This window comes from Colobus angolensis, unplaced genomic scaffold, assembly GCF_000951035.1.
Source record: "Colobus angolensis palliatus isolate OR3802 unplaced genomic scaffold, Cang.pa_1.0 Scaffold68, whole genome shotgun sequence".
NCBI classification, from domain to species: domain Eukaryota; kingdom Metazoa; phylum Chordata; class Mammalia; order Primates; family Cercopithecidae; genus Colobus; species Colobus angolensis.
In genome coordinates this window covers 5886133-5898441 of record NW_012120487.1, presented here as the reverse complement: position 1 = coordinate 5898441, position 12309 = coordinate 5886133, and the positions used below count along the sequence as shown (strand labels likewise).

Below are 12309 nucleotides of genomic sequence, written 5' to 3'. Positions count from 1 at the left end.
AGAAAATATATAATACTGCCTGAAAACAATAAACATGAATATCTGTAGCCTGTGTGGAGGAGATTATAGACTTACCCTGACAATGAAGAGCTCAGTACCAAGCTGTGCAGTTTGTTCTGTAGAAAGCTGCAAGCAAGTAAAAAACAAATTCAATGTCCAAGAACTCACTAATGTGAGTTTAGTATCATTCACTGTACCTAACTCCAAAGGTCAGACTAAAATCTCTGATCAACTTGGAATTCTGCCATATAGCTGTTTTTGGGAGGCCTGCCTTAGCCTCCCAAAGTGCTGGGATTACAGGCGTGAATCACTGTGCCCAGCCAAATTCTGCAATATCGAATGTAGCTTGAATAAGCAGGTTGGCAGAGAGATTTACTGATCTTTCTGGCACACAGATTTTGGCGGGAAACAGTAAATGTAGTGAGAAACAGTTGCCTACAGAAAATTATTCATCAAGAGTTCAGATACCTTGGCAGCCAGGATGGAAATGATAGCAACTGCCATCCTTTGCATGTTTTGATCCTCATGGTTGCAGAGCCACTGCATGACAAGCTTGGCTGCTTCAAACCTGAAAACACACAAAGGGTTTCATGAATTAATGATGGAGGCCAAGGCACAGTTTCAGAGTTCCAGCTAAGAACTGATGCTACAACTTAAATACCTGAAAAGGCAAGGGAAAATTCCTCTTAACTGGTAGAGAGTAACAATTACACTCAGTGTTTTAGAGATGATGCCATATTATTAATTCTGACAACATTTTGTAAAGAAAGAAGGGTTTGGAAAATATGATTCCAACTATCTGGCATTTCATCTTCTAGAATTATAACATACTTCTATTCTGTATTTCTAAATTATAGTGATTTCCATATTTTAGTTGTAATTTAAATATTTTCTGGGTTCCTCATAGCACCTAGCACAACAGAAACATTCATTCATTCATTCACAAACATATATTAAACTCTTGCTTTGTGCCAGATATTGTTCTTAGTGCTGGGGATAGAATAGTGAACAAAACAGAAAAATGTCCCTACTTTCATAGAGCTTACACTCTAGTGAGGAAGACAGGTAATAAATCGGATAAATAAATAAAATATATAGTATGGTTAGGTACTGACCATATGCTATGGAAAAAAAAATAAAGCAGGAAAAGAGGATATGAAATGTTGAAATTTTATGTAGGGTGGCTATGGAAGGCCTCATTGAAGCTTTTGAGGAAGTAAGAGAGATAACCATATGGGTATTTAGGGGACAAGCATTCCAGGCAGAGGGGAGGGGAAATACAACAGCCCTGAAGTGGGTATGGGCACAGAAATGTCAACAAATAGCATGGAGGTCAGTGAGGCCAAAGCAGAGAGAACAAGGGAAGAGTTCTGAGAAAGAAAGTCAGAGGAAATAGAGGCACCACATCACATAGAGTCTAGTGTATCAGTCCATTCTTGCATTGCTATAAGTAACTACCTGAGACTGGGTAATTTATAAAGAGAAGAAGTTTAATTGGCTTATGGTTCCACAGGCTGTAAGGAAGCACAGCTGGGAAGGCCTCAGGAAACTTGCAATCATGGTGGAAGGCGAGACTGGCACATCCCACATGGGTGAAAGAGATGGAAGGGCAAAGCCAGAGTTGCTACACACTTTTAAACGACCAGATCTCATGAGAACTCTATCACAAGATAGCACTAGGAGATGGTGCTAAACCATTAGAAAACACCCTCATGATCCAATCACCTCCCACCAGGCCCCACCTCCAGCACTGGGTATTACAATTCAACATGAGATTTGGGTGGGATCACAGAGTCAAACCATATCATTAAGGAACTGGCTTCTACTCTGAATGAGAGGGGAAGTCATAGAAGGCTTCTGAGTAGGAATATGACATGAGCAGGACTACTCTATCAGCTGTCTTTAGAATAAACTCCAGGAGGGCAAGGACAGAAGCAGGAGAGTAGTTCTGAGCACTAATTCAGGAGAGAAATCACTTTTAGTCTACTCCAAGTGGTAGAAATAGAAGTGAAGAGAAATGGTTGAATTCTAGATACATTTTGAAGATAGAGCTGGATTTGCCAAAGAACTCAATGTGGGATACAAGGAGAAAAATCAAGATGAGATCAAGGAATACATCTGATTATCTTACCCATAGTTTCATCCTTAAGACTCAGATCAAATATCACTGCCTTTGAGGTGGTTTCTTTGACACGTTTATCACTGCCTTCTTAGCTCCTTAGTACTTTAGGTATAGCTGTCAGAGATCCACAGTCATCTGCAGACTCACTTGAATCCCTATTTGGCCTGTGCACTCCTTGAGGGTGGGGACTATATATTCTATTTAGCCCTTTATGCCACAGACTCAATACAGTGATCGAAACATAAATAGTGTTTAATATATGTTGACTGAATGATTATTTTCAGGTAGATTACTACTCTACAACTTCCCTTAAAATTACTATTACCTTCTTTCTGTTTCCAAGGCCATTTCTGATTAGGCCCATTACTTGTATTCTTCTACAATATATTCCTAATTGGCTTCCCTGTCTCCACTAGTTTCCAATCGATATGTGTCTGCACATTAGAAATAAATAAAACTCTGGCCAGGCGTGATGGCTCACATCTGTAATCCCAGCACTTTGGGAGGCTGAGGCGGGTGGATCACAAGGTCAAGAGATAGAGACCATCCTGGCAAACATGGTGAAACCCTGTCTCTAACAAAAACACAAAAAATTAGCTGGGGGTGGTGGTACATGCCTGTAGTCTCAGCTACTCGGGAGGCTAAGGCAGGAGAATCACTTGAACCCGGGAGGCAGAGGTTGCAGTGAGCTGAGATCACACCACTGCACTCCAGCCTGGGTGACAGAGCAAGAGTCCATCTCAAAAAAAAAAAAAAAGAAAAAAGAAAGGGAGGGAGGGAGGGAGGAAGGAAGGAAGGAAGGAAGGAAGGAAGGAAGGAAGGAAACAAATAAACCTGTCTGAGGACTTAAGTATGATGTCACTCCCGTACTCACAGCATTCTAGGACTTTGGCGTGGGGCCATATCAAGCTTTTTTCCTGCCTACCCTATGCTTTCTGCAAAGTGGATTGTTCATTAGTCTTCACACATGCCCACAAGTATGAGGTAACACAGGCTAGTGCTAAAGTGTAGAGATTCTCCAGTCAGTTCTGGGTTTGAATTCTAGTCCTACTTAATGTTAATGATAACAATAAAATAAATTATTTTATCATGTGAGGCAATGTAGTCAAGTTGTTAAGAACATCATACACTTTGGAGTCAGCCTGGATTCAAATATCAGCTCCACCACTTATTAACTTTTTGTTTGTTTTTGAGAAGGAGTTTCACTCTTGTTGCCCAGGCTGGGGTGCAGTGGCACAATCTTGGCTCCCTGCAACCTCTGCCTCCTGGGTTCAAGCGATTCTCCTGCCTCAGCCTCCTGAGTAGCTAGGAGCCGCCACCACACCTGGCTAATTTTTTGTATTTTCAGTAGAGACAGCGTTTCACCATGTTGGCCAGGATGCTCTAGAACTCCTGACCTCAAGTGATCCACTTGTCTTGGCCTCACAAAGTGCTGGGATTACACGCATGAGCCATGCACCTGGCTTAACTTTGGGACTCTGACCAAATTCCTTAACCTCTCTGAACTTCAATATTCTTATCTGTAAAATAGTAACAAAAACTGATTCCAGGCTGGGTGTGGTGGCTCACACCCATAAAACAATTCAACCAGCTCTCATCTTCAAAGCAACATAGCATGGATGAAAAAATGGAGGATCTGGAGTCAGACTGAATTTAAATCTAGACTCTGCTACTTACTATCTTATTACCTCAGGCAAGTTACTAATCCTTTCTGTGTCTCTATTTCCTCATCTGAAAAATGAAGATCATAAGAGCAATGATTTCACAGGATTGTTCTGAGGACTGAATAAGCATACATAAAACACTTTAGCACGCCTGCCTGGCAGTGGTAAGTGCTTCATACATGTTAGTTTTTACCATTTTTATCTCAAGTGCCATAACAAACATGAAATCCTTAATGATCATCAGTCAGACAGAATCTTTCCTTCCTTGTGTGGGGGCCCAATGCATCTCATTAACACCTCTTCTATGAAAAATTCTGTCTCATGTAATATTCATTCATTCATTCAACCATCAATCCATTAAATATCCACCCAAGCACTAGAGACAAAGTGATGAACCAATCATAGCCTCTGACCACAAAGAAGGTCAATTCTAGCACAGTGCATTGGCTAGATGAGAGGTAGGCAAACTATATAGCCTGTAGATCTGGCTGCCTGTTTTGTAAAGTTCTGTTGGAACACAGCAATATCCATTTACTTATATATTACCTACAGCTGCTTCTGAGGGACAATGGCAGAGTTAAATAGCTGCAACAGAGACTCTATAGCCCATAGGCCTAGAGTATTTATTATCTAGCCCTTTAAGAAAACATTAAGGAGTAGAATATAATCTTTAGGAGAGTGACTATGTCTTTCCTACCTTAGACTTTGTTACAATGATGAGCACAGAGGTTCAATATTTCCAAAATAAAATTAGCAATCTACATGAGATATATGTAGTTATATTTTCATCCAAATTGCTTATTTCAAATAAAAAAATCACAGTAAAACTGCTGCTTGAAGGCCAGGCGTGGGGGCTTATGCCTGTAACCCCAGCACTTTGGGAGACTGAGGTGGGTGGATCACCTGAGGTCAGGAGTTCGAGATCAGCCTGGACAACATGGTGAAACCCCATCTCTACCAAAAATACAAAAATTAGCTGGGTATGATGGCACATGCCTGTAATCTCAGCTATTTGGGAGGCTAAAGCAGGAGAATCGCTTGAACCCAGATGGCGGAGGTTGCAGTGAGCTGAGATTGCACCATTGCACTCCAGCCTGGGCAACAAGAGTGAAACTCTGTCTCAAAAAAAAGAAATTGCTGCTTGAGAAACATACTTTTCATTAAATAATGAGGTATAAATTTCCTTTTCAAAATGCCATTATGAAAAAATTATAAGACCAGGCATGGTGGCTCACACCTGTAAACCTAGCACTTTGGGAGACCGAGGTGGGTGGATCACTTGAGGTCAGGAGTTTGAGACCTGCCTGGCCAACATGGTGAAATCTTGACTGTGCCAAAAAATACAAAAATTAGCCCAGTGTGGTGGCACATGCCTGTAGTCCCAGCTACTCAGTTAGCTGAGGTAGGAGAATCACTTAAACCCAGGAGGAGGAGGTTGCAGTGAGCTCAGATTGCACTACTGCACTCCAGCCTGGGTGACAGAGTGATATCCTGTCTCAAAAAAAAGAAAAAGAAAAATTATGTTTTAAAATAGTAAAATAAAAAAAAACACTTTTTAAGCTCCAAAATAACATCTTAGAAAATAAAGGTCCCCTTAATATTTAATGGAGTCTAGTTATATGGCCTCCCTTAACCACTCCTTAAAAAGTTTCTTCCATAATTCAATACCAAATAATGATAATAATAAGAGATATGTTACCAAAAAAAAAAGAAAAAACACTGGACCTAGAATTAGAAGACCTACGTCTTTTTTTTTTTTTTTTTGAGACAGAATCTTGCCCTGTCGCCCAGGCTAGAGTGCAATGGCGTGATTTTGGGTCACTGCAACCGCCACCTCCCGGGTTCAAGTGATTCTCCTGCCTCAGTCTCCCAAGTAGCTGGGATTACAGGCGTGCACCACCACACCCGGCTAATTTTTTGTATCTTTAGTAGAGACAGGGTTTCACCAGGCTGGTCTTGAACTCCTGACCTGGGGATCCTCCCACCTTGGCCTCCCAAAGTGTTGGGATTATAGGTGTGAGCCACTGCACCCGGCCAGACCTGCATCTTTCTAACCTTGCAGTTATTAGTCACCAAGCCATAGTCAAGACAATCTCTATATATGTCTTAGTTTTTTATCTTTTGAATGGGGATAATAATGCTCATAGCTTACAATATTATGTGGATATCTTGAAAACTATAACCAATATAAATTCCTAAGCAAAGGACTATGAAAACATGCGTCAATTTGCTATCATGAATGTCAAAGCACTAAATTAAAGAAAGTAGATTTAGCATTCTATAAAATAACCCACAATTCTTCTACTCAATTAATCTTATAAAAGAGCTATCCTAAAGGGTAAGAAATGACCCAAGACAGATTTCTAACATTCTGTTTTGCCCCACATTAAGTTCTAGAGCTATCACTTGCCTGTTAAATGGAACATCTTGAAGGATCCGGTCACTGCAAAGTGAAAGGAGGCAATTCTTCTGTAACTAAAGAATCAAAGGAAGAAAAAAAATCCTAAATAAAATATCACTTTGTTATCTTTGAACCAAGGTAGCATGCATATATATATATACACACATATAAAGAAGACTGATGAAACACCAGTTATTTCTTACAACCTTTATCTGCCCCCCTAGTATTGAAAGGCTGATTTCCAGGAGACCCATACAAGTTTACTTGTACCTTTTTTTTTTCCTTTTCCATTAGATGAGAAATAGGGCAATAAATAGGATAATTACAGCTAATCTCCTTCTTTCTGGTGGCCTATGAAGTAACCTTGTCTTCTGTATTTTTTGAGGTACAGAGAATGACAAAAACAGTGGCCGAAAGTTTTACCTGTTGACATAGCATCAAAAAATATAGACGAGCCTGCTTGGAAGACTCTAACATAGAGTACACGGAGGGTAGTGTTCTACACATTGGCCTCTAAAGAGTGACTGATAGACTTGGCTCTATCTTTTAAATAAAGTTTAGACCAGCACAATTAAACAAGAGTAAATGAAAATATGAATAATTACTTGACACAGTCAAGGTGCACCATCATAATAGAAAGGTGATTCAAGTTATTCCTGTGAAGCAAAATAAGAAAATAAGTGTGGGCCTAAAAAAAAAAAAGTCATAGTACATATATACACTACCAATTTTTTTTTTTATTTGGACACATGGCTTTGATATTTTTTAAAGGCTTTAGTGTACAATTGGAAGATTTCTTACCTAAAGAAGACTTAATGTAGGGAATTCAATCATAGAAGGCAAAAGTCAGATTAATGGGATATATACAGCTAGTCAAGAAATAGAAAAACATATAAAACGAACACCCTATTTGCTTCATGGAAGATGTAGAAAGATTACATAATAGAAGAAATGGCAGAGAAAAGGCAAATTCGTAGTAAATCCCAGGTGAATGATACGGAATGGGTTAGGTACAAGTGTAATTAATTAAGAGGGTTTCTCAGGAAGTTTTATATTCATCTCAGATGGTCAAGGTGCTAGGACAGACTCTGCTTGAGGATCCATTTACCTCCCCTAAAATATGAATCATAATCTGGCAGATTGATTAGTGGCATAACTTTCCTCCTTCACCATTTTTCTGCTCCCAAATAAACACAATAATTTGTACAGGATCCATAGAAGTAAGAAAGGCAATAACGCTATTCTAATTACCTCGGCTTAGAAAGCCCATCCCTCCTGTTCTTTTAGCTGGAAAAGGCTTAATTTTCCTTCACAATTCAACTCAGGGTAGAGATATTACCTCATTGAGGAAGACTTCTTAATGTTTTTTGTTTGTTTGTTTTTGAGACAGGGTCTCGCTCTGTCACCCAGGCTGGAATGCAGCGGCACAATCATAGCTCACTGCAGGCTCAAACTCCTGGCGCTCAAGTGATCCTCTTGCTTCAGCCTCCCAAAGTGCTGGGATTAAAGGCAAGCCACAGTGTACAGCCTCTAATTTTCAAACTGTCCTAAGTGCCCCTCCTGGGCTCCCAACAGCACTTGTTTCTCTCAGTACTTGCTACACTATGGTACATTATGTGTTCCTGTATCCGAATGCTTAGAACTTAGCACAGGTGCACACAGTCTGAATTCAACAAAGCGCTAAGCTTAACTGAACTAATGGCTAAATTAATAACAGAAGATAAATTTCACCGACTGCACTTGAAAAACACCACAGGCAGAAATGGAAAAGAGGAAGACTTCTGCTGTAGTCTTCAATTTCTGCCCAGCTAGAGTTTTGATTTTGGGGGCTACAGTCTGAACTATGCGGGTATTTAGGAATTTTCTTTAAATTTTTTTTTTGTTTGTTTTTAAGGAATTCAATGTGGAATCAAAATTTCCTATGCTGGCATTCATCAGATCTGGCCCTAATCTGGTTATCACTGGCCTCATCCTACACTGCCCTTCCTACACTCCAGTCACACGCAACTTGCCCTTCCTGGAATGCCTGCACATTCACATATAGGTCCACTGTTTTTCTGCTTTTCTCCATGGGAAATCTTATTCATTTTTCAAGATGTGAGTCAATGTCACTTCCCCTTTGAAATCCTGCCTGGTACCTTTGTCCATACACCAATCCAGGTGGCAGAATTAACCATTCTCAAGTTTCTGTAGCACTTAGTTAAAATAGCTGAAGATAACTTACATAATAGTTTACAGTATTTGCATTTCCAACTAATAGGTGAGTTCCCAGGGTTTTTTTTTTTTTTAATTGAGTTGTTTTTAAATGTTTTTACTAAATAAGAAATACAAAAAAAATTTACAAAATATATGTAGGCATAAGGCAGTGCTTCTCAAACTTTAATGTGTACACAAATCACTTGGAGCTCTTTATTTTTTTTATTTTTTATTTTTTATTTTTTTGAGACGGAGTCTCGCTCTGTTGCCCGGGCTGGAGTGCAGTGGCGTGATCTCGGCTCACTGCACTCTGCCTCCTGGGTTCACGCCATTCTCCTGCCTCAGCCTCCCGAGTAGCTGGGACTACAGGCGCCCGCCACCGCGCCCGGCTAGTTTTCTGTATTTTTTTAATAGAGACCGGGTTTCACCGTGTTAGCCAGGATGGTCTCGATCTCCTGACCTCGTGATCCACCCGTCTTGGCCTCCTAACGTGCTGGGATTACAGGCTTGAGCCACCGCGCCCAGCCGGAGATCTTTATAAAATGATTCTGTAAGTCTGGGATCTTGAGATTCTGCCTTACTAACAAGCTTGTAGGGGATGCCAACACAGCTGGTTAGCAGAACACACTTCGAGTAGCAACAGTGTAAGGAGTAACAATACAGCGAATACTACCACTGTGTAGGTGTACCTACCACTCAGTTTCAGAAAAAGAATCTATTACCAATAGTACTATTAGCAAGCCCCATTTGGCCCTCTCTTTTCCCTCTCATTTCCCCTCAGAGGAACTACTAGTCTAAATTTTGTGTTTAACAATCCCTTGCTTTTTATCAAAACATGTATTTATATTCCTAAATAATGTGCCATATAGTTTCTGAACTGCAAGTAAATTGAATCACATGTATGTACTCTTCTGCATTTTTAAAAATACCCAACTTGTAATTGAGATTGATCAAGGCTGTCATCTGGAATTGTAATTCATTCATCATTCACTGCTTTTAAGTATTCTGATGTGTGACTAAACACAGGCTAATGGACATTTGGTGTTTGGTGTTTCCAATTTGTTATCATTATACACAGTTACACAGTAGTGCTACTGTGAACTTTTTTTTTTTTTGAGATGGAGTTTCGCTCTTGTTGCCCAAGCTGGAGTTCAATGGTGCAGTCTTGGCTCACTGCAACCTCCTCCTCCCAGGTTCAAGCAATTCTCCTGTCTCAGTCTCCAGAGTAGCAGGGATTATAGGCGTGCGCCACCACGCCCGGATAATTTTGTATTTTTAGTAGAGACGGGGGTTTCTCCATGTTGGTCAGGCAGGTCTCAAACTCCTGACCTCATGTGATCTGCCCGCCTCGGCCTCCCAAAGTGCTGGGATTACAGGCGTGAGCCACCATGCCCGGCTCGAACATCCTTTTTTTTGTTTGTTTTGAGACATGGTCTTGCTCTGTTGCACAGACTGGAGTGCAGTGGCTCAGTCACAGCTCACTGCAGCCTTGAGTGCTTGGCTCAAACAATTCCTCCACATATGGATTTAAATGCTTTTAGGCATGTACTCTTTAGGCTCCTGAGTAGTTGGGACCACAGATGTGTGCCACCATGCCGGGCTAATTTTTTTATTATTTGTAGAGACAGGGCCTCACTATGTTGCCCAGGTTGATCTTGAACTCCTGGGCTCAAGTGATCCTCCTACTTCGGCCTCCCAAAGTGCTGGGATTACAGGCGTGAGCCACCAAGCCTGGCCTACTGTGAACATTGTTTTTAAAAATATATAACAGCTTTATTGAGATACAGTTCATGTACCATACAATTCACCTATTTAAAGTGTACAATTTGATGGATTCTAGTATAGTCACAGAGTTGTGCAACCATCACAATTTCATCATCCCAAACATTTTCATCACCCTAGAAGGAAACTCAAAACCCAATACAGTGACTTCCCATTTCTCCCACCCCATTTCCTATTTATTTTATATGCATCCTTTCTCATTTTTCCCGATCAACTTTGTCAATGAGTTTTCAGTATTATTAAACATGTTCGAAGAATCAATTCTTGGAATTATTGATCCTCTCTAAAATAATGGTATGTTTTTTATTTTATTAATTTTTACTTTCATCTTTGTTATTCCTTCCTTCTACTTTCTTTGGGCTTATTCTTTTGTTGTTTCTCTACCATAGGCAGACTTATTTATAGCTCCTTTTTAGTAAGAATGTATCTTTGGGGAGGAAGTCATAGCTTTATACTAGGAGTCTTCTGTCTGATGGGCTTCCAGAGGCCATGAAAATCAAAGCCTAAATTTCATCTAGTTTGGCAACTGCCCTCAATGAGGGAAGCCGGCTTTAATGATCCACTCACCAATGTGATTTGCCATTTTTACTTGGTTTTGGGCCTCTGAGTATTTTTTTACTAACTCGCCAACTCAATGGTCAATTTCAAATGATCTAAAAAAAAAATTTTCAGGGCCGGATGAGCAGGCTCACGCCTGTAATCCCAGCATTTTCGCAGGCTGAGGTGGGCGGATCACAAAGACAAGAGATCGAGACCATCCTGGCCAACATGCTGAAATCTCGTCTCTACTAAAAATACAAAAATGAGCTGGGTGTGGTGGCACACGCCTGTAATCCCAGCTACTTGGGAGGCTGAGGCAGGAGAATCGCTTGAACCCGGGAGGTGGAGGTTGCAGTGAGCTGAGATCGTGTCACTGCGCTCCGGTCTGGCAACAGAACAAGACTCTGCTTTAAAAAAAAAAAATTTAAGCAACATTTTTAGTATTCATCCTGAGTATAAGACAGGTTACACCTTCTACCATACTGCTAGAAATGGAAAAGACATGTCTTAATCATTTCTGTATCCCAGCATTTGATAGTGCCTAGCCCAGAAGAGATCTTCTGTGCCTATCTGCTGAAATGATCACAAACTCAAGATCTAGGAGGAAGATGAGTTTTGTATGGCTTGTACTAGGTCCCCCAATATATGGATTTAGGTGCTTTTAGGCACGGAATATACTCCTTTGGTGTCCACTTCTCTGTTTTCTTACACTCAGTCATACCACAGCCTCCGAAGGCATTTGAATTTGAAGGCTTGGTCTATTAAACTGAACTGTAGGAGATGAGTTGAAGACACTACAAGGACTATTTGAAAAGGAATTCACATAAGCTTACCTGCTGGTGATTGGGAAAATGTTCCATGGCTTTGAGCAGCAAATGGGTCACATCAGCCAGGAGTCGGACAGGCATTCCTGCAGCAAGATCCTGCTTGGTTAAGTTAAATACACAGGCGCTTGCAGCCAGTTGCACTGGCAAATTCATAGGGTGGTTTCTCATCCCAGTAACCACAAGCTGGAAAAAAAAAAAAAGAGTCCTCTTAATTCACCTTATAAATACAAGCCCTCTTCACAGAGCAGCATTATTTTGTTGGTCTGTAGTAACTTCAAAGATGTCGTAAGTTTCTTTTTCATCCTCATGTGCAAACAGCCTAGGATATAGCAAGTTACTCACAAATAGTTCCAGTCTACCTCATCAAGGCAGGTATTCAGCTATTCATATCTAGAGGTTTTCTGTAAAGCTAATGAATCTTTTCAACACAGGTCACTCATCTTTGTATTTCCAAGACCTACTTATGGTGCCTGTTACATGGAAGGCAGTGAATAAATTCTCACTGACTTGAATAGAGCATAACTTCATTCTCAAATCTCAATCTTCAGTTCCTTGAGAACACTGCCAAGGTTAGAGTGCAATAAAATCCATTCACTTCTCCTGGCCTAGACAACTATTTCTCACTTTTTCCTCTGCCCTCAAACCCCCGACGAATCCTTCCCATTCCTCACTATCAGCTGAAGATCTTGCTTTCTTTTTTTTTGAGACAGAGTCTCACTCTGTTGCCCAGGCTGGAGTGCAGTGGCGCAATCTCCACTCACTGCAAGCTCCGCCTCC

General features: G+C 40.6%; 1 protein-coding gene across 1 annotated transcript in view; it reads right to left on the bottom strand.

Moving 5' to 3' along the window:
• The window catches only part of ZYG11B (zyg-11 family member B, cell cycle regulator), a 97696-nt gene that overhangs the window by 31208 nt on the left and 54179 nt on the right, over window positions 1-12309 (bottom strand). Inside the window, exons 5-8 of the mRNA XM_011926374.1 lie at window positions 11539-11715; window positions 6197-6261; window positions 469-568; window positions 76-126 (exon numbers count right to left, since the gene is read on the bottom strand). Coding sequence (XP_011781764.1) covers window positions 76-126; window positions 469-568; window positions 6197-6261; window positions 11539-11715 — 393 coding nt within the window. The remainder of the gene's footprint in view (window positions 1-75; window positions 127-468; window positions 569-6196; window positions 6262-11538; window positions 11716-12309) is intronic.